The sequence below is a fragment of the Nannobrachium achirus genome (assembly GCF_963921795.1).
Source record: "Nannobrachium achirus genome assembly, chromosome: 8".
In the NCBI taxonomy this organism is placed as follows: domain Eukaryota; kingdom Metazoa; phylum Chordata; class Actinopteri; order Myctophiformes; family Myctophidae; genus Nannobrachium; species Nannobrachium achirus.
The window spans coordinates 16,847,852-16,875,595 of NC_137817.1; the positions used below are offsets into that span (position 1 = coordinate 16,847,852).

The following is a 27,744-nucleotide window of genomic DNA, read 5'->3' on the forward strand; positions in this document are numbered from 1 at the left end:
GTTGTCCGCATCTGAGGCAACAGCTGGTTTTTAATTGAGTCATTTATTATCAGTCGAGGGAAGATTTGCTTTTCTTTAGGGATGTCTCGCCCACAAAATCCAGAAGGACAGATAAGAAAGAAAGAGCATTAGCCTTATCAAGACCTGAGAGCGTTTGTGCTTCATCATGCTGTGCTGAAAAGCTGAGAGCCAAGCTGATGTTGGCGGTGACTCATTGCTTTAATTTGACTAAGTCTGAGACAGCTCTTCTTTTTGCTTGATGTGTCTTACAGTGCATTGAATTGCCACATGTAGCAGCATGGGCTATCAATGGACTATCAACGTGTTCTTCTTAAGCATTTTTGTCTGTGGTGTATCTTGGTGTATGTATGTATTATGTTTGTGAGTGTCTTGTAAGCCTGTGTGGGCTGGGCATCATTTGGTGCAGGACACTTCAATAAAAATCTCTATCTATCTATCTATCTATCTATCTATCTATGTAGCTCCTTCATTTATTATTCATGTAACAATTTGTGATTTTTGAGTGGTGCTAAAAAAATAAATGAACTCATAAAAGGCACCGCTCACTTCCCACTGGGTGTGATTTTTTGATTCTCTGAAACTGTTGGTCCATCCGAAATAGCCATTCGGCTCTGCACACCTTGGGGTCATATATAAGACACAAACACACGCAAGTTTGACACTGAACAGCCCGAATCTGTCCGAATCTGAGTTAAGCCAGGGACACATTTTGTGGGAAATTAAGACTCACATGCAGAGATTCTGTGAATTGATAAAACGTGGGCTTTCAGAACAATCAGTAACAATTATACCTAACCATAAACATAATTCATCCTGAAAACATAGGAGGCTAAATCCAAACGGTTCCCGCAAGCACAAGGTCAAATAAATGTAAGGAGTAAAATATGTGAACAGTACTAAATGTACATCACAGCACGTTCTACACTATTAGAAACGCCCACACATCCCCATAGTCTTTTAAAATGTAAAATTAACGCAGGGTGGGCATGCATTGCAGGCAAACCCCCTGCCTCTTTGTTCAAGGTGACATTTCAAGGTTAATAAAAGGAATATCTGTGTTCCATAAGCTGCTTTCTGGCCTTTCAGGCACCACCCAAGCTGTTCATGGTGATGTAGGTTGCCAACCTCCCTGGGGGCAGCAACCTCATCATCATCATCCAGCCTTACGCTGCAAACTGTCAGCCGAACATTCCCCTAAAGGACATTATCGTCTTTGTCGGGTGAAAACCTCATACGTCCAAAACTGTTACTTTTCAGCATTTAAATTAAAAAAACAGCAAAAGTAGCATATTAATTGCATGTCACATACATACTGTATATGGGGATCTTTATGTTCTTTATGCTGTTTTTAGTTTTAGGATCTTTTATGTTTCTTGATGTTTTTATGTTGCACTGTAAGTGACTGAGGGGGAACAATATTTCATTTATATGTATGAAAGTATATGGAGAAAGTGACAAATATTCTGATTCTGATCTACAAGCTAAAAAGGCGTCGCTTCGCACCACATTTCGAGCTTGCATATCTGCAACTTTAGATCATTTTGTGTGAAGCTGTAGTATGATCAAGTAGAATATTAATTTATGAAACACACACACACACACACACACACACACACACACACACACACACACACACACACACACACACACACACACACACACACACAAAGTTAGAATATGGCGATATAAGGTTTCTGCCTGACAGTGAGGTTATGCGCTACCCCAAGGCACCGATGCAGAAGCCAGATGCAAGGTGTGTGGAGGCACCATGTAGTGCCCCTGGCTGGGGTCCATGTCACTGCTGCAGGTGTGTCCTCAGATGTGCTCTGGCCTCAGCCGCAGGCATCCTTGATAGCACTCAAGAGGCTGAAGGGTATAATGTAATTGCGAACATGGCCTCGCGTTACGGAAGATGGAGTTCAATCGGTAGCAGGCCGTCAAGGCGGGAGGAGAATAAACCGATATGTCTGGTGTCTCTATCACTGAACCAGTTGCAAAGTAGAACAGGGGCAGGTGAGAAGAGAGAGAGAGAGAGAGAGAGAGGAGAGAGAGAAGGAGAGAGAGAGAGAGAGAGAGATAGATGTGTAGAGAGCAGACGTGAAACAGGCGTGAAAATAGATTAGAAAAACATGCCAACACGGGCACAGATGGCGAAAGGGGGATAGACATATTGATGGAACGAGAGATGAACAGAAAGGGACAGATAGAGAGTGAAACCAAGATGGACAGAGCGGTGGAGAGAAAGAGAGGGAGACAGAGAGTTGCTGCTAATCACACAGATGGACAGAGAGATGCATGGATAGAGAGTGACAAAGAACCTTTAGCTTGAAGATTGGCTATTTGCTTTAAAGAGGTGGTGCCATAGTTTTGTACTTTTTCTGTTTAGTATGTGTCTATGGCGTTAACATTACTCTAATATACCCCCAGGTGTGGTTATAATATGCAAATGCAAATATGTCTTTTCTGTGTACATTGGTTGGTTTCTTACAAAAAGCTGAAAGAGTCAAAAGGCCCAATCGAAATACACCGCTTTAGTGACTCACTAAAATCATGCCCTCCCCTTATTATTATTATTATATAACAACAGCTGTGGGCGTGGCTAATTTCAGGTGGGTGGTGCTAAGGTGAAAACGTTGTGTGGCCCAAAAAAAAACACAATTTTAACAATTCTCTGAAAATCACGGCACCTCGGCTTTAAATGAAAAGGAAACGATTTTGAACAGTTGTGAAACTCTTTGAACACAGAACTTACATTTCTTTGTACGTTTATATGGTTCTCCATAGTAATTAAAAAATGAATCGACCTGCTTTAAATGAGTATTGCCTAAACTTCACTGCATTGTTAAGAAGTAAAGAAATTGATTGTATGGCGTGGGGAAATTATGTGAGATGGATTGATTATCTCAAGCAATTTAATTGGACAATGGTCATCAGTAATTGTCGATTATACCGTACTTCAATATGCCAGACTACTTGCCTTATATTTCACAGATTTACTGTAGATGCACACAAATCCAGCAGGCTTGCAAATCAATTGCCCTCACTCGTAATCCTCTACTTTGGAGGAAATTAACAATTGATTTCCCTGTTTCTCAACATTGACATTACCAAACTTTTGTGTGTCAAGGACCATTCATCCGAATCATGCTTAAAGTACTTACTGTATGTCTGCAGGGCATTTTAAAGCGGGAATTCAACTGGAATGTTGACGCACGCACGCACAAAAGCGTGCACACACGCACACACACACGCGCGCACATACATCTCTGGTCCCAAAAGAGCAAGAGGGAAGGAGAAGATGGTCTAGTATTATTCTCATCCTATCCCTGTGAGCATGACATCTTTTTGATGCATTAAGCTCTTGGGCAGCAACTATGCTATACTGCTACCACCAAGACGGATATTCTGATGGAGTGCTCTGTTGTTTATTAACACAGCTCTGTCCTCACCGTCTTACCTGCACTAGGTGGGCTAATCCATAATAGCCAAGTAGAGCGCGGCCGGAGACGGGGAGAAGCTAGTCCGGTCTCCTGGAGAGTCTGGAGACCAAGAGGCTAGACCACTAACAGCCTGTGGTCCTGCTGTATGTTCACAGCACCTGATGGATGGGAGAATGAGGACAGAGGCCCTCGTTACATTCATCAAAACCAGACAACCTCTTCGGGCTTGGTGGCCTTAGTGACAAATGAGGACTCGGGCCACAGCTGGAGGGTGAGAACGAGCAAACGGGAATGAGGGGATCCCAGTTTGGAAATAAAACAATACTCAAACATGTGCACGCGCGCACGCACGCACGCACGCACGCACACACACACACAACACCTGTAATTGAGCCTTACATGCTCCCTGGCCCCCTTATTATGCTCACAGTTCATAAAATACACCGATATTACCCCATAACTTATTTGTCTGCCGTAAAGAATTGCATGACGAATTGCTCTTTGCCCTTTTAGCCAGGCTCAATGAGGCCCCCCGATTTGGTACTTGGTAAGGCGCTCAGTACACAAGGACAGGGCAGATGCAGCTGCAGCTGCATTAGACTGGAGAGACTTGTGTCAGCACAAATCACCTCCTGTAATTTGGAACCTTAAAGGAGGAAGGCAGTGGGGAGAAGAGGTGATTTCATTTGAGGCTTTGTATCAACTGTGAGGCTGGAGTGCAATCTGTTAGACGTCTGGTGAAATGGGAGGAGACGGTGCTGGGCCAGGAGGGACTAAAGACCCATTAGCTTGAATATTTTTAGCTATGAAACATCTTATTTTGAATGGGCATGAGACGGGGGGAACAGCAGTGCTGCTAAATAACAGACATGCATTTATTCTGTGAGGTCCTATAAAAAATATACTTTCCATGCATGTTTCTCAAACCTTCGTTTCCCTTCATTTCTGGCAGGCAGGTTATTGCGACCGAAGGTCGCAGTATACCATGAGAAATGTCGCAGCTTGTCTCTGTGTCAGTCAGTCAGTCAGTCAGTCAGTCAGTCAGTCAATCTCAGTCAGTACACATTTTTACAGTCTATGGGTTGGTTCCCTTGTCACTGTGACATCACAGGTGATATCACCTAATGTAAAAGTCCATATACTGTATGGGTATTCCCCAGAATCCCTTTTATGCCCATATATGAAGATCCCTGATGCCATCGATATATATCACTGGCCAGATGGCCAAGACATGACCCATATCTGTGTGGCTGGTTCAGATAGGGATCTCCATGTAGGGATCTACATATATTATTATTAATAAAGGATAAAATAAAATAAAAAATCCATATATGGGCATTCCCAGAAACAAAATGCCTTTTATGCCCATATATGGAGATTTCTGATGTCATAAATCCCAGGCCCTAACTGGCCCAAGAGCCTGCTTTACTCTGATTTAAATCCTACCTTCCCAGAAAACGGTAATATTAAGTCCATATATGTATATGGATATATATTAATATATTTAAGGATAAAATAAATAAAATGTCCATATACAGTATGGGCATTCCCAGATGATGCCCTGTTAGGGTACCCCCTTATGCCCATATATGGAGATCCCCAGGCATCAAACCCACACCCTAACTCGCAAAGGCCCTGCTTGGCTTTACTAATTAACATATGTTTTATGCCCATATATGGAGATCACCGTCCCAATGTCATCAATATTAACACTTTGCCGTCCGAAATAGAATGGTGGTTGGTAGATTAGCCGTGAAATGTCTATTATTGTATTGTGATCTGAGACATAATATTATGTTTATAAACATGAGCCCGCCGCCCCTCCTTCTTGGACAGCGCCGTTGTTTTTTCTTTTCTTTTTTTTCCCCAGGTCATTAGCTCACCGTGATTTTCTCGATCTCCGTTGGGATAGAATGGGGGTTTTGGCCGATCATCGATCTCCCCGTGCGTTTCGCGTGCGCGATCCGTTCACGTAAATGTCCCCGCAAATAATCCATGTGTGACTCAAGAACAGAACTGAAAATTTTCGCTAGCATAGCCCCAAGCATGGCTGCAGTAGGAGCACCAGTGTACAGACAGCAAACGGATGGCTGGGAGTAGCCTTGGAGAAGGAAAGGAGCTGACGTCACCTCTGCTTCATGTCAGACCGTGCATGAGCTATCAATGCACGAGTGGTGACTAGGGAAGGTTAGACGATCGCCGATTTTCGGATCAAAATCATTTATTCCGGTTTTAATGACAAAGTCCGGGAAAGTACGGCGTGGCTGAGACTCCTTGCTGGGATGTGCGATATACTACGGTTTTAACATTAAGGGGCTCCCCGTGGCTTACAAAGGGTTAAGGACATATCTGGGAATGCCCATATTTGGTAATGCCCATATATGGGCATGTTTTGACATAACATTGTCGACTATCATGCAGGGGTCTCCATATATGGGTAAATGGTCCGATATACATCACTGGCCAGATGGCCAAGAATTGGCGCGACCTCGCCCTTTAGGGTGTCTTACTAGTTTAATGAAATTAACTGTTAAAGCTACTGGATAATCTAAAATGACCAAGCACATCATTAACATTTATTTAGCAGCCCTGCTTGAAGAGCCCATAAAAAAATAAAAAAAAACACATATTCAGTGCATTCATAATTTGTATGCCTCTCTTCTCCTCCCAGAGAAGAACTGCCCGGGGCCTAGACAATGCAGTGTATAGCCTATTTCACTGTGGCTGCACTAGACATAACACTGGATGGTATACAGCACAACCAGGACACTTAGTCCTTAGTGCACCTCAACCCCGGAGCCCTTTCCACCACATTTACAATGGACAGAGAAAAATAGAATAAGGAAGCGCGAGAGAGAGAGACAGAGACAGAGAGACAGACAGACGGGAGCGGAAAATACGCCTTGTTGTTTGTCATCAGGCGGACTACAGGTTTGCCGGAACCACCAAACCGAAACCACTAGTTGGTTCAAAATGGGTCCTGGGCTTTGTTGGACAGGGTTCCCACGGTCATGAAATTCCTGGAAATATTTTGAAATTAGAAAAATATTTTTCCAGTACTGGAAAAGTTTTGGAATGTATCAAGGATCCTGGAAGGTCCTGGAAAAAATAGCTATGCATTGTCTTTGGCTATTGATTTTGTTAATACCTCTGAAATGACAATTGGCCAAATTGTCAAATATCAGAGGCAGAAATTGTGAAAATAGCAGATCTACATGCTCACAATGTCTCGCAACGCGAGGCGTTGTGAGCATGTAGATCAGCTATTTTCACACTAAAACCGTGTTATACAAAATTCCTCAACTCTTAGTGCTCGCCAGGGTGCCGGGGTCCCCAGTTCAAATATGATTTCGGGGGTCACAGCCTGAAAAGGTTGAGAACCACTGGCATACACTACCTGTCTTTGGGCACTGTGCATATAGGAGTAAGTGACTCGTTATTGAGCTGAATTATTGTATATAGTCCTGGTAATTGGTTTAAATATTCTGGAAAAGTTTTGGAAATGAATTGGTAAAAATGTGTGGGAACCCTGGTTGGATGAAATGACAGTAGCTGTTAACAGAAAGACAGCTAGTCCCAGAATGGGGACAGATTTTCCTGGTTGATTTTCCCAGTTGGTACTGGGAGTTGAACCGGTGGCATCATTTCCAAGTTTTGGAAATTGTTTTGAAATATGTGTTGCTGTTGTTGTTTATACAGGCTTGCCTGTAATTAAATAGGGACATCAGGGTGAAAATGCTTAAATGAGAGGCCAGCCTCGCTGTAGTCTGCTGTAGAATTGCCATTCACCTCTGCTGTTTAATATTCGTCCCCATGCTGTCACTTTGTTACAGCATCTGGGCTGATGCTCGCTAACAACTAATTGCACTTCCTCCAAACCAATACATGCAGTATATATTATATTTCCTCCTATTATCAGGCCTCCGAACCCATTTGCTGGCTCAAGGTGGAGAACAGCCGAGTTTAAGCATTCTATTATGGAAGAAAATGTGTTAGGCGGTTGACCTTGGTTCACTGACCCACTTCAAAGACGGAAGATTTGTTCAAGGCTCTGTGTCTCTTTGAGGCATTATGGGAAATGTGTGTGACCACTCGGGGTTGCCTCTGTCTCTCTACAGCTTGAGCCAGTCCCTGTGCCAGAAAAGGCTGAGAATTCAAATGAGACACTGAGGACTTTAATTTGTATGCATACAGTATACAGTATGCAGTGCTGACACAACAAGACACCTGAGGACACACATGAACACAAATACACACGCACACACACGCACACACGCACGCACGCACACACACACACACACACACACACACACACACACACACACACACACACATATTAATCACTTTCATTTCATATAGCTTAAGTGTAGTGCCAAGCAGAAGTACTGTAGTATACCTAAATCTCTGTTGGTTTCTGGTACTGTATCCCTAATCCCTGTGTTAAAACGTGTTTACTCTTTATTATCTAACTATTAATCTACCAAATGACTGTCTGTCTGATGTCTGTCTGATATGCCTGTATGGCATCGCCGCCAAGGTAATAATAATAACGATGATGATGATTCATACAGTAATACACCCTCCTGTCTAGCACCAGGGTATTGCACTCTGCAGTGTTGCTAGCTCTGCTGTCACACCGCACTGTGTCTACATGGGATCTGCTATTCTGCTCATAATTCCAACATACGATTATTCCGATCGTCAGGTTAGTGGGAGGTCTGGGTTGGATTAAGGCTAGGCATATGGAGCCAGTCGTGGCACCCTCTACGTAGGTGGTGCACCTCTTTCCCCTAGCTGTGCCTTGGGTCGGCTCCCACAGTGTCAGTTTGCTCACCACCAATTCCAGGTGCATGACAATAAATTGTTCTCTTTATTATTGCGACCGTAGGTCGCAGTTAACTATGAAAACCGTCACATCTTGTCAGTTACGTCAGTAACGTCAACCTCAATATCTATAGCTGACCTATGACATCACATTGTTGTGACATCACACTGTGACATCACATTCCGTCCTTGTCCCTTGTATGCCCATATGGAGATCCCTGATGTCATCAATATTAAGCCCATAGCTTGGAATACCCATATATGGACATGGGTCTCATGGATGACATTTGACAAGAATTCCCGTGGGTCCCGTGGGTCCCGTGGGATTCAATTTGTATTAATGCCAGGATCGGGACGGGACAGGAATGAAAATCAACAGGAGTGGGCAGGAGCGGGAATCATCCCAGACCAGTTCATCAAATCGCAGAAATAAATTCCACAGGAAAGTGAGGTCTTTGAACTGCGGACATTATAAAATGATACATTATATAATAATAAACATGATATCAAATATAATATGGATCAAAATAGAAAAACATCTGCACGATTTTATTTTTTTATTTTTTTTGGGGAGCGGGATGTGAACGGGAGTGATTTTGACCAGGAGCGGGATGGGACCAGGAGTCATTGTACAGGAGTGGGACAGGACGGGATTTATTTTTTTACACTGGCCCAGGATTGGGATGCGACAGGATTTTTTCTGCGGGAGTGGGTCGGGACAGGAGTGAAAATCCACTCCCGTGTCATCGTCTAGTCTATAACATAAGACATCTATGATGTCAGACGTCAGTCATATCCATATTTGGGAAACATATTATTATGTTTCATAACTGTGGTACTGCCATGACATTAGAACTTTCCCTGTTGGATAAGCAAAGAAACCATCTGCAAGGGAATCCAAAACACTGTTCTTTTTCTTCCATAGCCTCTACAATTGTTTTATGGCAAGTGATTTGCAAATTGTGTTTGGTGGGATGTTTGCATATGTTATTGATTTTCACAGAGTGCTCAGGGTGGTAAATAATCATAGCGGATTTATTGCCTTCGATGCAAGTTCTGTTTTGATTACCGAGGAAGAACTCACTCAGTCTTGTTTAATTACACATTGTGTTCAGGCGCTCTCAGCGATAAGGATTTTATCTGGAAAACTATTGGATTCTTCACTTTGGATCACTATAAACACTTTTGTGTCATTAGCTCTATTCTGCTTTAAAGATGAAGTGCCATGATTTCCCCCCCCCCCCCTCCCCAAAAAAAACAAAAACAAAACATGATCATCAAGTATTATGATTATACTAGGAGGAAGATTTTTTCCAAAAAAGTGTACAGAAAGAGTTAAAATGTATGTGGCCACACCCACCAGTTCATTAAGTATGCCTGATTGTCATGGTGGTGACCCAGCTGAAGTTAGCCACACCCACGTGTCTTGGAGGGGATGATTTTCTCCAGATCTGTGTTTTTGGATCGGCACTTTTGACCCACAAGGTGGCAGCCTCGAGAAAGAAATCCAAAATGCAAAGGAAATACATAATTGCTCATAACAACCACACCAGGGGGTCTAATGAAGTACTATCAACCTCCTAGACACATGAAAACCAGAAAAAGCACAAAACTATGGCACCACCTCTTTAAAGAAACAATCAAAGAATCAAACATATTTATATTTATGATGTATTGGTCCCTGGCAAACAAGTTTTCAAAAACACAATCGATTGATTGATTGATTGATTGTTACAATAAACATCCTCGTGTTGCACCCATCAGTCCACTTAATACAGCAACCATTGGGCTGCTGTGTTACGTGGTGGGGTCAGATGCTGAACCACGAGTGCTGGAACGGCTACAGTAAGGCCACGGTGGAACAAACAGGAATGTTTTGTATGATGACTGACAATTTCTAATACTGACCGCTGAGGTGAGAATTTTGTGTAATGGAATACCCTTGAATGCTGCCAGAAACATGAACTCATTCAAACAAAAGTTTAAGTGCATCGTTTTCATATTTACAGCACAGCTAAAACTTGTGAAGGTTGTTATTTACAGAATTATACCTCTACCAGGTGGTGTATGTGTGTGTGTGTCTGTCTGTCTCAAACTACTGTACTAGGCAGATCAATGTCACATCTCTTGTGCATGCTGCCAGCAATGCCAAACAACTAGAATACTTTTCTATGGACCAGAATAAGACAATTAGCCACTTTCTATTTTTCTAAAATAGACAAGCTGTCTATTTTCTTTGTACCAACAAGTTGAAAGCAAGTCGAAAAGCTAATTACATTTGCCAAGTCTAAAGACAGAAACAACAGCTTTTCACAGCGATAGAGTGCATGTCAGTGCAGGCTTGCATTTTGAACCATGCCGGTGCGTGGATGCTGGATACAAACGCTCACAAATGTATTGAACTTTGCAAGAACGTGCTCAGGCAGAGATATGCTGAGGTCCACTATTGCATCATTAGTGTCCGACTGTCCGTATGGACCCCAGTGGATACCATATGCTACATCTGGAATTAGCCGTTAGACTATGACATTGTAACGTCATGTTTGTCCCAGTGATGACAACATGCAACACATTTCTTCACTGTGTTCATTGTCAAATGATTTGTCTCTATACAACCTGTTACTCTGATTGGCTGATATGGGTATGTAGAGTATATATATATAGGTCTACGTATTTTTTTCCCTTCTTTTTATTTCTTTATTGTGAACATGGAAATATTTGAAAACATACAAAATACTAAAATCTTTGCTTCTGGGGTTCCATGGAACTAAATATTTTGATATGGGTGTCCACGGCCAAATACATATAAGAAAACGTAGCACCACTGATATAGAAACATAGGTTTTCCATTAGGATTTAGAAGACATTTGTAGAATCAGTCTCACATCTTAATGAGTTAAAGCACAATGCACTGTACACGAGATGTCAGTGTGTCTTGGCAATGTTGCAAGGAAGGTGCTACTGCTTCACATCAGGAGGTGTCTGCAGACTCTGCACCTGACCTACACCGTACTGTACTGATACATGCCTGGTGCTGTAAAGTGAAAGAGTCTAGGGATCACAATACCACCGTTTTGAAACACAGACGGGCGTATATGTGTGGTACAGGCACAAAATGGTTGTAAATGCCGGTGGAATACTGCGGACGGTAGTCCCCTGGAGAGCAGATGAAAGGGTAAGCTTTAGACCTCCTGCGCCTTCTGTTCAATGTCAGGCACTCTAAGGGGAGGTCGGACTCTTCTCTGTACGAAGCTGTGGAGCAGTGCAGGTCTCATCGCCCACTGCAGCACTACATCCTATCACTCAATTCTTAAAGCCTCAGTTTTTCGCCCTGAGCGAGTGCTACGCATGGTTGACTGTCCACAGGGAGCCTTGGTGAACATGCTGCCTCGCTGTGACAGGTCAGCTCCCAAAAAGCAGATGCTACCTACCGCACACTTAAACAGAGCAAGCATCCACTATCCACTTGCACACACTGTACTTCACTCATGCACCCCTATACGCATGGAAAATTATACTATTATAGGCCCATGCAAATGTGCAGGGACAAACGTACACACACAAATACGCATGCATGCATTCATGCAACACATGCACGCACATACATTATTGTATACGTAGCTACAGGGAGGGAATACGGGTAGCAACATATATGTACAGTAAAATGCACTGTGGATAGGTAATTGGATTCAGCGAGGTTAATCAAGATGGGGCATCTCTCTTGTGATTTATCTGCCCGCCGTGCCCGGCGAAACGTGCAGATCAAACGCCTTATCTTTCCTGATATCCTGGTGTTCACAAACACAGCCTACCACAGAAATGCATCCAGCCAGCTCGTTTTTCTGCCCGTCAGCAATTAGGCCACCGTACTGCCTTCCCTATTTGTAACACGATCTGCAACGTCAGGATATCCCCCCTTCATTAGACTGGGGTATCTTACAAAATACTTGCAATTAAGAGTGAGGATCCGCTAAAAATCAGAAAGGGGAATAGGCTCCCTCTCCCACTGGCATGACAGAATAGAAGGAGCCTTATTTTGGATTAGACTGACATGTTGTGGCTCTGCAGCAATTAAGTGGAGGGAACAAAGGAATCCGTCTCATTTCCCCATAGACACACTCCAGGGAGCCGGCAGGCTCAGGGAGGGCTGTTTTACACAGGTCCAAACGATAGCCTGTCTCCCAGGTTGATCACTGCGAGCCTCCATGGCTCCCAGTCAGCAGATCTGACAACAGCATTTGTGTCAACACCATTGGAAATGGCTGCCCTAAACTGGATCTACCAAAAGCATTAAATAAATGAATAGACCCTTTTTTAACAATCTCCTTGGGAGGGGAACTGGGGATATTTTTTTCTTTCTGATTATTCAAGATTCAAGATTATTTATCGTTACATGTATTATACGGGTTAAGTATAATAGAGTAAAATCATTGGGTATTCTTTGGCTTTCTTAAACAAAGTCTTATAATTGTCGTTATGAAAGGTTAACTGATGTAAAATGGCCAAACAAAAGGCAGACGGAGATATTGGAGCCAACACAGCCTGAGGGGAGAACATTAAAATGTGCTGGGCTCCACAGTTCTGCGCAGTTTCAGGGTGAAATACAAATCTACCAAATAATTTACCATCTGCAAGTCCCATCAGTAAACATGTCGAATCAGCGAGCAGATACATTACTAGTGCTTGGGCCGCAGCCTGCAAATCTATCAGCCCGAACGATTTCCCCCGCACCGCCCTTTCTAGCACAAGGCAAATTTTTCACAATTCCGCAGTCAATGGATTGGATATTTGTCCTTTGCCAAGTGGCTGACCGCTGCATCAAATAAAGATGAAATGCCTGTGTGTGACACCCACTTCACCGCTGGTATCTCTGCATCGTAACGCCCACTTGCAGCAGTCAGCAATGATAGCCTGTTGCTCTTGATGTTGTTGGATGTCATGGCACAAACTGACTGCGGGAAAGGAGGAAGGTGACACAGGACTGTAAGGTCTGAGAGGATATGGAAGTGGGTTCGCTATGTTACTGTGTCAACTGTCCATTGGCCTGGATGTCCTATCATTTTGTTTTTGTTCTGTATTGGACAGTCAGTGGAGAGTTGTGCAGTAATGTAGGTTACTGTACATGCTGCGTCTGTTGTGGTTGCAATTATACCTCATTGACAGTGGTGGAATTAAAGAGTACTCACATTTGTTACTTACAGTAAGTAAAAGTATCAATAATGCAATGTAGAAGGTAAAAGTCTGGAATTCAAAATGTACTTGAGTAAAAGTGCAAAGGTATTGGTATCAAAATGTACTTAAAGTATCAAAAGTAGAAAGTACTCATTATGCAGAATGACCTATTTGACATTTTCAAATGTATGAAAATCTTAAAATAAAATAGCAGATCTACAAGCTCACAATGTGTCACATTGTGACGCATTGTGAGCTTGTAGATCAGCTGTAGCAGTAGTAGCCAAAACACTTGTAGCCTTTTTATAGTTTGTGTAATTGGACTTGGACAGAAACACACTGTGTCTCTTGCATGCGTGGGGGACAGTCTTATAATTCCTGTCAATGTTTCCGGAGACAGTGTGTATATCTTGATAATATTGCGGCCCTATACCTCTCAGCATTGCATACTGTTGTTAGTGCACAGGAACAATGTGAATATCAGTGTTCATCAGAGTGAAATAAGTGCTGAGGGTTTTACTGTGTGTACTTCTGTTTAAACTCTGCGGAAGTCGTCGTGCTGCACACAGCTCCACTCGTCAGTCGATGCCGTGAGTGAACTGCTAACCAACGTCTTTATCCAAATGTTGGCAGCTTGTCCACGCCGCGCCGAGGCACTGATCCAACAAGGACGTGCCATGTTCCTTTTTAATACCTTCCCTCATGTTAAGATTACTTAAGCCCACCCTGTTTTACAGCACTATAGCATGGCCCCTGAATTTCCCCAGGCTCCCCTCTAATTATGCAGACTAGGGGTATGAACCGTGTGATTGCGCCTGATGGGCACAAGGTAGTGTTATTGCTTTATTTTATTTCTTTTCTTCTTAGGGTGTCCAGCAGGTCTACCTCTGGGGAGCAAAGCATAATTTCAGTTCACATTGGATTTCAATTGCTGGAGCATGTTAAAGGGATTTTCTCATTGTTTGCTTGACTGCACTGTGAGCTACAGACGTGCCCAGATTGTCAGCTGCAGCTGTGGAGTGAAACGTGTAATATGATACATGATTAGGGGTCAACGGCGATGTAGAAACCCCTGCTGCCGCGTGCCGTTAGCACACTCCGCGGTGTACAAAGACAGAAGCTGCCGCGTCAGGGCGCTTTCTTTAAGGGTCTGTTTTGTCAGGATAATTGGCACTTTACAGTGTGCAGCTCGATCTATAAATGCCCAGGATCAAGGTTTGATTTCTCCCATTTGACATTTCCAGAATATAACAGGAATGAAAATGGAATATATTTATTTATCTAATATTCAAATTAACTAATGTCCTAGAAGTTTTAGCTGTAGTATGGGGCACATACAGTAACTAATTAACACTTAAAGATAATGATTCCGATATCTCCAAATATTTAAATTTTAAGTTCTAATTTCCCCAATAAAGTGGCAGATGGTACTATGAGTTTATTTTTATTTCTTTATGCATCATTAATTAATAGCATCCAGGAGACATGGTGTAATGCGAGTCACAATCCACAAGGATACAATATGATGGCTCTGGCATCTCAAAACAGTAGCAGAATACAGCATTGTGAAATAAACAGATAACATTCTCTGATGAATGTTTCAAGCTGCTGCGGCCTCTCAGGCTCACAATGGCACCCCTCTTCTCAGAGGAGCCATTGTAGCGGTGAAAATACCCACTCATAAACATTCAGAACAGGCAGGGGCAGCACTAAACTCACATCACCACCTCCAAAGTTTCCCAAAGTGGCGAGCCACGACTCTCTTTGCTTCTCTTTACTATTCCGCCGGCGTAATGCCCTAGGCCAAACACGAGAAGGAAAGCTGCCAAGTGCTCACAACAGCAGCCAGTAACATACCAGCCAAGGATGGAAATTAACCCCTGGCTCAGCCATTTCACTATGGGATGTACGACGTACCCAGTGAAAGGTTGAGGTAACTTAACTCGAGCACTGAGCACTGTAATGTGATCGAATATCAGCGAGCCTGTTGTGTCTGGGCACCATCCCATGGGGACGTTTTTACTTTTAGCGCAGAAATTCAGAAACGCAAAGTTGATGTTATTCTCCACATTTGAAAAAGTCACCCAAGTTAGCTGACAGCCTGGTAATTGTATCATTAGTCATGCACTTTGAATAATCATGCCAGAGGAGTACTGTGTCCCCTACGGGGTACACCCAAAGGGTGCACCCTGTAGTCTATTTATACCCTAGAGACCATCTGCATTCTGTAATACTGTCTGCGGTATACCTCAGGACAGACTGTTATTCCTGACCCAGAAATCCTACACAGGGATCAATGTGTCGTTTTGTAGAGAGGGCAATGAGGGCAGGTTGAAACATACTGTATGCTTGCAAGCACACAATTTTGTGTGTGTGTGTGTGTGTGTGTGTGTGTGCGTGCGTGCGTGCGTGCGTGCGTGCGTGCGTGCGTGCGTGTGTGTGTGCGTGTTTAAAATGTAAACACACTTGAAATGTATACTGTACATATGAATTTAATGTATGTGCACATGTGCAGCTTTGCAGCGCATGCATGGTTGATTCTTTTGTTTTGTGTTATTGTATGAATTTGTATGGTAGTACTGTATGCTTGCATGTTCGTTTCATTCGTTTATTCACTGAATTGGGACAGTGCATCTATCTATCTATCTATCTATCTATCTATCTATCTATCTATCATCCATCTATCTATCCATAAAGTCTGTCATGTATGTATGGTGGTGTCTGTGTGTGGTTGAGTGGTAAAGTTAGGGGGATTGCCTGATAAATCAAAACATTCTCTGGTCTTTGGCTGAACCTGAGCCTTCCCTGTGGGGTGTAGGTAATGTAGAAGCAAGGCTGAGAGTTAAGGGGAGGCAATTGGAGCCAGAATGTTTGCCAGACTCCTAAAGGGAGAGTGGCGGTGCAACTGCTAATACGGCAGGCAGCTCTGCCTGCTATCGCTGTGCTCGCAGCTGGGCAGGTTTAATAGAACTCGCTCTAATCCAGGAATTGGAGGAGCGCTTTTGGCAAGTTCCACACCAGAGAAATTGATTCAGCATCAATATTGGTGGCCACAGAGCCAAACACAGGGAAACGACCACATGTCCTGATAAAACCTGAGGCAAGTTACTCAATTTTAAGGGCCTTTGTGTTTGGACGCCTGTTCAGGCTAACATACTAATCTTGAATCTTTCAAATGTTTTCATTTGATGTCCTGTAATTTCATAGATTTCTTTTCTGGAGTGGAACTGTCTGAAGAGCAGCTGGTTATAACCATCAAGTTGAGTTGTAACAGGTTCCATTTACAGTTGTTCTTTGCTATTTTACTTGTCTAGCACGCTGAATTAATGAATTGTATGAATGTATTGTATTGATTTACACACACTTTTGCACTCAAAGGACCGTGCTGTTTTATACTTTACTTGACAGATATGGTCATGCATATGCATACGTACAAACGTCAATAAATAAATCAATTAGTTACAGTGGGGAAAAAAAGAATGTGAACCTAAACAGTGATAAAGCGGAAACACGAGTGGAGATGACTTGCAAAGGAATAGTCAGGAACGCCACACAGTAAAATACTCAAAGGAAGCTAATAAAAGACTCCATCCAGTTGGGTGAATTTTGACAAACTCTCAGTTAAACAACAACACAGTGGATTTAACGGCCTAAGCATCAGATGGAGTTTATGTGCTACTACAGTGCGTACGGTAGCTGTCTCGAATGCAGGGCACCCATCCACACACGCGTCGCTATCTCACCCCATCTCATCCTTAGCTCTTCAATTCTCTCCAGTTGTATCAAGTGGAGTATCTCATCCTGTAAGCAATTGCCCACCACAATGAGAGCCAACTGTTTTTTTTATGAGGTGCAAGGACAAGGAGGGCTCCTTTGAGAACACGGTTCTTATCCTTTGATATTATTGCTGCCATCATACAGCTGGAAAAACAGCATCATTAATGCTGTCCCTGCACCAAAGGACAGGGAGGTCTGACAGTGATGAAAGAGAATGATCCCCGCTAAACAAGCAGTTCTTTTGGTTCAACACTACAGTCGGCCCCACAATGTCGCTGTCGGGTGGAAACCTCCTAATTTCAAAACCGTTAAAAACATGGGAAAAAAGAACCTTTGCTCCAATGGATCCAATGTAGCCCTCACAAGCACTTGCATTGGTTAAATAATGTACTGTATAAAAAACACAAGCACACTTATTAACCACATTCACTTTCACAACATAAAAAGTTGCAATATGTAGGAGATACAGGGTTTCTGCCCGACCTGATCAAGTGTCTCCATGGTAACCGGTGATCAGGCTGGTACAGTAAGGCTCAAGGTTTTTATTGTGCTCAGAATATCAGAAACAAGACGAGTGAAGAAAGAACATTCTCAATATTGTGCGGTAATGAGCCAGCGCTGCACATTCCTGGCTGGTGGTCATATTAAGGTGCTACCATGCGACGGCTTCCACATCACGCACGTATTATGCACTGCACAAGATCTATGGGAGAAAATCATTGCCGCTCTCGCATCTTCCAGATAAATTAGCTTGCAGATAATTACAGCCCTGTAATCTCCATTAGGCCTCTGGCATTTCGTTTATTGTGTAGCGCGCGTATCATGACAAAGGCTGTCATTACGCTCAACTTGCTCACGTCCCATGTATCATCAGCAAAACAGTTAATTATAATTTAATTGGATGACTGAATAATAAGGGCTACAGTATTAGTTGCATGACGGTTCCATGAGTAAGAGGACGTGCTGGCGGCTTTACCAACTTGGCTTCTGAAAGCTCTCAACGAATGAGCTTGTGTGTTTGTAACTTCAGAAGTGGTCGTGTGTGTGTGTGTGTGTGTGTGTGTGTGTGTGTGTGTGTGTGTGTGTGTGTGTGTGTGTGTGTGTGTCCGCCTCGCCCGCCTCGCCACGCATCCGTAGAGGTCTCTCGTGTCCCTCTGAATAATAGCTTACAGGCTAGACTTCTAGACCAGCGTAAACAAAGCTGTTGAAGCAAGCTATTTCCTGAAGAGACGCAAGATGCACTGTGATTGGCCGGTAGTGTATCATGTGTGTATGATCCGCAATGTGATTGGCCAACGTATACACAACGTATACGGATGATGCAGATGACGTCATTTTGCCGGGATATCCGGCAAAATGACGTAGAAAACATATAAAGAAAAGGCTTTTGGGGCTGAAATTAACGGAGTGGGGGTTCTAAAACTTTAGCGATTTAATAGTTAGGACAATTTTAAGATATGTTTTATAAAAAAAGTTACATAGTATAACTTTAATTCATGGACATAATCAGTATCATGAAGACATATGCCATGATTTTGTGAATGTATCCTTAACTGTACTGTAGCTTTAATATTTGTGTCCTTGTATGCTCAACCTTATGTGGACACGAATACATTGTAAAAATGTGTGTGTTTGTGTGTGTGTGTGTGTGTGTGTGTGTGTGTGTGTGTGTGTGTGTGTGTTTGTGTTATGTACACAGCATGCCTGCTAGCTACATGTGTGTGGCTGTGCATGGAGAAGCACTGCCGTTTTCGCCGCCAAACCGCCACCTCCCACAGAAACCCAACCGTCACCAAGGCAACTCCAATTACTGCTGATGAGCCACATCCTTCCACCTGAATAGATGCCTGAGAGAGAGAGAGAGAGAGAGAGAGAGAGAGAGAGAGAGAGAGAGAGAGAGACAGACAGACAGAGAGAAACAGAGAGAGAGACAGAGAGAGAGGCATACTGTAGTAGAAAATGTGCTAAGAAAGTGGTAGGGAGTAGAAAGAACTGACAAGAAGGAATTTAACCACATTAACCCATGGCATGTCATAATCAGCGAACATTCTGCAAGAAATTGAGCTTGCAGAAATTCTTTTATATGTGGAAGGCAGAATGTGTTGTTGCCATCTCCCGGACCCCCTTCTTCATTCGTTAACAAGTTAATTCATTCACACTCCCACAGAGCAGTCTGTCACCTCATGACATGTTCATTCTCATTGGCTACAAGCTAAGTCTCATACGCCCTCTTACCCACAATGCATCTCAAGCAGTCTATTTAAGCAGCTCCCTGTTCTATGTTCATTCTTGGTGTTTAGCTGTTACTACTGGTTGTGCAGCTGTAAGGGTTAAACAATCCCTCCACCTCCCCGTCCTCCTCCCTGTAAAATGTAGATACTCATGCTAATATGTATTGTTTACAGACTTTTGTGTTCTATGGATTATGATATGTGATATCTTAAATCATGCAACTGAAGGTTCAATGTTATGTGCATGTAATCTGTATATCATGCCTTGCTCTGGGGGGGGGGGGGGGGGGGTTGTGATATCAGATTATGTCTCATGTTCGAGCAGATAATCTGTATCACCACAGCAGAGCTACACCGCCAAACTAAATGCAATATCATTGCATAAATGGTAGAATATCCTTACAATAAATGGTATGTTCAATCTAAGCATGTGTGGTTATTCTGAGCTGAAATATATAAAAGAACAGCAAACATTCTGCGAAAAGAGCAGATAATAACGGGTCAATTTGCATTGCGTAGAGTTTTGTTACATTTTTGCTAAGTGACGTACAACAAAGTATTTGGTGTTTAAGTGGTTAAGGAATAAGGACACAGCGGGGAGCGGGCATTACAAAGAACAGTAGAGAGAGAGAGAGAGAGAGAGAGAGAGAGAGAGACAAAAAGGATGCAGTGACAAGCTTTTGTGTAGCCGGCGAAAGCTTTCATGTCAAACTTTGCCAAGACGGATGCTGAACTTAGACCCGGGTGTACATTATTAATATCGACCACTTATGAGAGAATAAAGAAGCATTTACTCAGCAACTGACAAGCCTGAATTAATCATGGAGCCACACTCAAAAGGAACGGAGAATTCTCTTTCATGACAAACCTGGCAATTTTCACTTAAGTGACAGATGTCTTCAGAATCAAAAAGGCTAGCCCTCATGCTCTCTATCATTATCGCAGGCATTGCCTTACGCGCCATCAAAGATTTAACAGAGGATGGCCCTTGTTTTACCTCCACATAGCATTTCCATCAACTGAACGTACAGTGTCCGACGTGCGTGTGTGTTGCGCGACTTGTGTGCCCGCATCATTTTCTAAAAACAAAACAAGCGCGCCCCATCCCTTCAGCCCATCCCATCCACTCTAGCGCTAAACGTGCCTACTGAGGCCCTCATTGCGCGCTATAGAGTGAGAGAGATCTTTCTATAGCGCTGCTGCTACTCAAAGATTTGCCATTTCAGATCATGACAAGTGACTGATTACATGAGTTATATTTCGTTGTTGTCGGGTGGAAACCTTGTACCGTTTGTTTTGTATTTATCATTTTAAAATGATTTAAACTAGTGAAAACAGCCGATCTACAAGCACACAACGCCTCGCGGTGCAAGGCGTTGTGTGCTTGTAGATCTGCTATTTTCACTACTTTTGTGCAACGGCCTTGTATGATGAAGCAGGGCTTTGCTTTGCGAAAAAATGTACACATTTGAAACTTGGAGATACAAGGTTTCTGCCCGACAGTGACAATTTACTTTGTTGGCCGCCCAGCCCCCAAAATGGAACGAAGGCCGACATTTTATTTTTAAATTTTTCCTAATGGCCGGCCTGGACCGGCCGGGAATGAACCAGCCGTTCGGGAGTTGTCCCGCTTTTCCCAATGGCCAGCAGTCCCTGATTCTGACAGACGGCTCCTTGGCGGGTGTCAGTGTGATTAGTTGCTTTTTCTTTTGACACATTTCCCAGCAGACTGGGAGAGAAGTCGATTTCGCACCCCGCTAGGAAATGTACACATTCACCGATGAATCTATACGTTTTCCCACAATAATGGGGACATACTGTATATCTTACAACCATATATAAGGAAACCTGGTCATATACTTTCTCTCTTGAGAGGTGATGAAGAGCGATTTTACAATATACTGTACTGTATTCCTTATGGCAGTGGTTCTCATACATTTTCATGTCAAGGACCGACAAATTGATTATGAAATTGGCCGTGGACCCCCATTCGAAAATAGTTTGTGAGATCGTAGATCGGCTATTTTAGGCAAAGGGGTTTGGTGTAGAGGGGGAAAAGAGCAGACTAAGTACAGAGTGAAAGGTCACGTTTATTAAGTATTCAAGTGGTTCAAGTGGAATCCAAAATCCACTGATGATTGTGCTGCCAAACGATGAAACTATATGGAATCTATGAACAGGTTGTGGGGGTCCCTGCTTTGTAGTCCTTACCAAGACATGGCCTTAAACCACACCCATCAAAGGGTATAAAAAGTAGTTTCCATAGTGACTTCCAGTGGAAAGTGAATCACATGATTCCCCAACCCTACTGTTCAGTGCAGCATGCCTCGCTCCCTGGGATAGAGAACCTGTGCGTGTGTGTGTGCAAGTGTGTGTGTGTGTGTGTGTGTGTGTGTGTGTGTGTGTGTGTGTGTGTGTGTGCGTGTGTGCGTGCGTGCGTGCGTGCGTGCGTGCGTGCGTGCGTGCGTGCGTGCGTGCATGCGTGCGTGCAGGGGCATCACAATGGGGGGAAAAGTGGGACTGAGTTACTAAGGTGGAGGGTCCTTAATTATTTTATACTTTAGCTATTGAAAAATAGCAGATCTACAAGCTCACAGCGCGGCACCAAGTGCCACGCGGTGAGCTTGTATCTGCTATTTTTGAAAAGTCGTTAAGATGTGTGCAAATCTTTGAATATATGTATTTTTTAAGCGAGCATTTGTAACAAAAATTGTGGGGGTCCTTCACATGAAAAAGTTTGAGCGCCACAGACATAGAAACATAGGTTTTTCTCAAAACCTTAGCAGGGTCCCCCGAAAGATTTGAGTGACTGTGAAATAACTTTCTCCCAAGGTAAGATTAAGACATCATGCTTTATATAAACCCTTAGAAGGATTTGAAATATTCAAAGACTTTAACGAGTTTTCAAAAATAGCAGATCTACAAGCTTGTGAGCTTGTATATGTGTTATTTTTCAATAGTTAAAGCGCACAATAATGCGTTCCCACTGGTCAAAATGGGTTAAACCCCCTCCCCCTATGAAGAACATTCATGGGGGGCCCGCAGTGAATCCTTGTACCCAGGGCCCAGAATTTGTTGCGACACCCCTGTGTGTGTGTGTGTGTGTGTGTGTGTGTGTGTGTGTGTGTGTGTGTGTGTGTGTGTGTGTGTGTGTGTGTGTGTGTGTGTGTGTGTGTGTGTGTGTGTGTGCGCGTGTGTGTGTGTGTGTGTGTGTGTGTGTATGTGTGTGTGTGTGTGTGTGTGTGTGTGTGTGCGTGCGTGGCTATGCGTCTTCCACAGCTGTTTTCTGGATGGCTCCCTGTGGCTCCATCAGGTGGGAGCAGAATGGAAATGAATTACGCTCCAAGGACTCATTCCTTCCCACACTGTGTCTGTGACAACATGACACTCCAGCATCCTTACGGTCACTACCACTAATGACACTGCTGCATGGGGAACACATTCACGTTCGAATGAACTACAAAGATGCAATTTCCTTTTATGCCCATATATGGAGATCCATGATGTCATCAATATCAAGCCCATATCTTGGAATGCCCATATATGGACATACTGTGTCAGTCTCATGTGGTCTATGATGTCAGACATCTATGATGTCAGTCATCTCCATATTTGGGAAAAGTGTAATTTTTAATGAAAGTCAATGGAGAAAATGTATTCACAAATACATTTATATAAATTAAACTATAATAATACCATATCTCGTAGCAAAATGCAAGGAATCAATTCCTGGTGAAGATGTCGATTTGACATAATGGGAAATAGGGAAATGCTAAAATGTAACTTTTTCCCAATATGGAGATGACTGTGAGACTGACACAGTATGTCCATATTTGGGCATTCTAAGATCATATGGGCTTAGCATTGATGACATCAGGGATCTCCATACTGTATATGGGCATAAAAGGGACAAGGACGGAATTCATTTGCAAGTGTGACTCTCGTCACGGCAACCACAATTGCAATTTCCCAGAATAGTATCTTTCTAGTTTCAGTTTTTGCAGATTATGAAAGTACAGAATGTAAGCTTTCAAATGATGTATCATTCATTGAAATCAGAAAATATTTGAAGCGCATATACCGTACTTATTTGAATGTTGTTGAATGAGTCATGTGACATAATTGAGCCTTTGTAAGATACTGTATGTGTCATAATGTAGAGTAACTTATGTAATGTACAGTAATGTGCTGTAATAATATGGCATGCATGCACCGTAAGTGTAAATGCCACAGACAAAATGCACACTTACATTCATTGCGCTTAGGGAATAAATACACTCTGATTTAATGTTCCGGTAGTGCATACAGTAAACGTCACGTTCAATGCTATTTCCTATTTTATTCCATTCCACACAATGAAGTGGTTCTGTAATGGCAGTCATCAATTTCCTGCCACTCATGGCATCAGTGTTAAGAGCCACCGCCATAAACCACGAGGTCAAAGGTCAATCCGAGGAACTCGGGGCATGGGACTGTTACGCGTGGATTTACAGTGCTGTCACTCACTGGGTTAGGACTTGACTGGGTGGTGTGTGCGTGTGTGTGTGTGTGTGCACGTGTGTGTGTGTGTGTGTGTGTGTGTGTGTGTGTGTGTGTGTGTGTGTGTGTACAGTAAGAGTGCATGCGTGTGTATGTGCAAGCTGGGGCGTCACAAGGGGGGGAAAAGTGGGACTGAGTTACAAGGGCCCAAGGTGGAGGGGCCTTCATTATTTTATACTTTAGCTATTGAAAAATAGCAGATCTACAAGCTTGCAGCGCGGCACTCTGTGCCGCGCTGTGAGCTTGTAGATCTGCTATTTTTGAAAAGTCGTGAAAATGTGTGCAAATCTTTGAATATATGTATTTTCTAAGCGAACATTTGTAATTCAAATTTTGCTTCTTGGGGGTCCCTGGAGCTAAATATTTTGAGATGGGGGTCCGTGGCCAAATACATATCATTTTGGGGGTCTTTCACATGAAAAAGTTTGAGCACCACTGACATAGAAACATAGGTTTTTCAAAAATAGCAGATCTACAAGCTCGCATATCTGCTGTTTTTCAATAGTTACAAAATAATGCGTAACACTGTGTTCCCAGTCTAAATGGGTTAAACCCCCTCGCCCTATGAAGAACAATCATGGGGGGCCCGCAGTGAATCCTTGTACCCAGGGCCCAGAATTTGGTGCGACACCCCTGTGTGTACAGTATGAGTGCGTGCGTGTTGTATGTGCAAGCATGCGTGTATGAGAGAGTGACTGAATGTTAATTCTTCTCCATTCCAGTGGGCTGGACAAGTGGCTTTGAAGTGGGATCAATAACACCACCACACACCAACCAACCCCTCTTCTCACCCACTTTACTCCCCTCCCTGCAACACCACCACCACCACCAACACCACCACCACGCCACCATCTCCATGCTGTGTCCTCCATCCATCACTGTCAGGGCAGCACAGACTGAAGGGAGTGGACCGGTCCACTGCATGTGGTCAGCAGCGCAAGTTAGAGCCAACACTGCCTGCCGCAGTGCACTGCACACGCGCGCACGCACGCACGCACGCACGCACGCACGCACGCACGCACGCACGCACGCACGCACACGCACACACACACACGCACACACACACACACACACACACACACACACACACACGTGCATAAATGTACTTTATGCATGATAATTTGCATAACTGCTGTCTCGAGATGATAATGTAGTTAAGCACTCTGTAGTTTGTTTTATTGTTGTTGGTATTCAGTTTTATGTTAATCTTGTTTAATGGGCCTGTGTGTGTGTGTGTGTGTGTGTGTGTGTGTGTGTGTGTGTGTGTGTGTGTGTGTGTGCCTGCGTGCGTGCATGCAGGCGTGTGTGCGTGCGCTCGTGTGTTTCATAATCTATTCTTGCTCCAGCAATAACTCAATTTTGCCTCAGGGTCTCTTATCTTATCTTACGTATATTATCTCATAATGACCTGACAAAGCTCAAATGAACACAAAACTATCTAAGAAAAAGAAGGAAAAAAAAGAAGAAAAAAATGCATTGTTTGGTCATTAACCAACTCCTTCCCCCACACATACACAGGGTCAATAAAAGTATCCATGTATCTATCTAGACACTTATCTGTAAACCTATGTGACAACGTCGATTCTGACCATATTTACTTACAACATTTGTATCAATTACACACTATTATTACACTAAATGTCACTCTTACATGGCTCAAAGCACATGGTGTTAGATCACAGCTCAAATATTGTATTGTTTTGTGGGCTCAGTGGCATTAACATAATAGTTCACTCCCCCGTGGTTTTTGAGATAATTACTTTCCACCCCTTATGATAACCCTATTGAATTTAGATTAGGCCGATAATGAACCCCTGACACGGCTTTGCACCCTCCATGTTGCACCTTGTCAATAGGCTGTTAATTGGCCTGACCCTGGTCTCGTTTTTCAATCGTTGCATCAGATGGTAGCCCTCCACTTCTTTATCAATATCATCAACAACAAGAACAAGAACAACAACAACAACATATACCGTCGGGAAAATATAACCAATACTGAGGCTGATGAGAAAGAGGAAGTTCTCATCGATAATAGCAATGGTTCTCAACCAAATTATTTTGGGGGGTCCCCAGATGATTAACTTAATGCGAAACATTGTTTTCTCACTCAACAGTCCCCAAGTTAATAAGGTTATCTGCACGTTTCTAAAGTGACAATTCAAGCACTTTTTAATACCTCTAAAATGACAAATTAAACATTGTTCAAATTGTCAAATATTAGAGGCAGAAATTGTGAAAATAGCAGATCTACATGCTCACAATGCCTCGCGTTGCGAGGCGTTGTGAGCATGTAGATCTGCTATTTTCACAATAGAACCGTGTTATATAAAATGTAATGCCTCAACTCTTAAGGTGGTTGCACACTGCTGCGTTTTTCGTTGCGAAATGCGTTTTTCAGGGCAAGGAGAGAGAGAGAGATAGAGAGAGCAAGGGACCGAGTGGTGCGCGAAACGGGCGGCAGTGTGCAAACGTGACTGACATAACGTGAGGTTGATTTTTTATTTGCGTGATCCGAAATTCACTCCGATATTCGGCCCGAAAAACGCAGCAGTGTGCAACCACCTTTAGTGCTTGTCAGGGTGGGGGGGGGGGGGGGTCCCCACCCCAGTTAAAATATGATTATTATGGGGGTCACGGCCTGAAAAGGTTGAGAACCACTGAGAATAATAGAAAGTGATGCCTGGGGGAGTGAGTGGGGTGGGATCATGGTGGAGTGAGCTCAGAAATGCAGCTGGCGTGTTTGTCTCATATTCCTCCCAAATGGACATTTTCAAATGTCGTTCCCCTGAGAGCTGTGCATGTGTAGAGGAAAGAAGGCTATTAATAGTCTGATACAGTCTGAATATGTTTGTCACGTTTGCCGTGTGAGTCTCTTAGGGCCCGGCCCTTTTTGTGTTTCTTAGCTGCTTACCCTATATAAGACACAAACAAACACATTCCCCCAGAATAAAATGGAAATTACAATAATAACAATATTGATTCTGGTGGGTAATTGCCATGTGAATAGGAACTAGATTAAAATCCACAATAATGCATGCAGTTGAAGTGGACTACATGGATAAAACAAAACAACAAATTCATATTTTCCACTCTGTCAATCAGTGTTGACCTCACCCAGAGCCCTCTGTGGAATACATCCACCCAATATTAATGTCTTATTTGACTGCTGTCCGGATGCAAATGTCCGTTAACGCCTCTGAGTCTGACCCGCGCCACCCTGGCAGCTACAGTATGTCACCGTCTCGTCCCGGCTGAGATATTCCCGTCCCGCCCGCACCCACGTCAATGCCGCCCATTGTAATTGGCATGAGAAGGGCCATTCTTTCCTCACGTCTCTCCCCTTGTCGTTCTGCTTTCTCCAGGGGCCAGCCCAGAGGACGAGAAGCTGCTGCACGTGGTTCGGATGTCACCGGCAACACAGCTGCTGCTGAGCCTGGGTTCCACTCCGCTGGGTCACCAGACCACTGCACACGTCCCCCGTTCTCCAAACGTCAACAATTAAGGGAAGGCTGAGACTGAGGGGCCAACATTCGGGCCGTGTCTGACCATCCAATAGAAAGGAAGGAAGTCAAGAAGGAGAAAAGAAAAGGAGAGAATCCGTGGCGTGTTGCAGACTGGCAGAGTGCTGCTTGTGAGTACACTATTGTTCTCCATGTTGTAGAGAATCAGATTGTCATACCAGTGGCCAAGTTACTACTCCCCAGTCCCCGGTCCCAGGCGTTTTACTGTTCCCAGTACAG

General features: G+C 43.4%; 1 protein-coding gene across 1 annotated transcript in view; it reads left to right on the forward strand.

The window, feature by feature from the left end:
* LOC308289963 (mid1-interacting protein 1-B-like) overlaps positions 1–27,506 on the forward strand; it is a gene marked incomplete at both ends in the record, with an annotated part of 156,057 nt that extends 128,551 nt beyond the window's left edge. The window contains 2 exons of the mRNA XM_080731743.1: positions 24,727–24,969; positions 27,367–27,506. Of these exons, the coding sequence (XP_080587869.1) occupies positions 24,727–24,969; positions 27,367–27,506 (383 nt within the window). The remainder of the gene's footprint in view (positions 1–24,726; positions 24,970–27,366) is intronic.
* Positions 27,507–27,744: the final 238 nt, after the last annotated feature.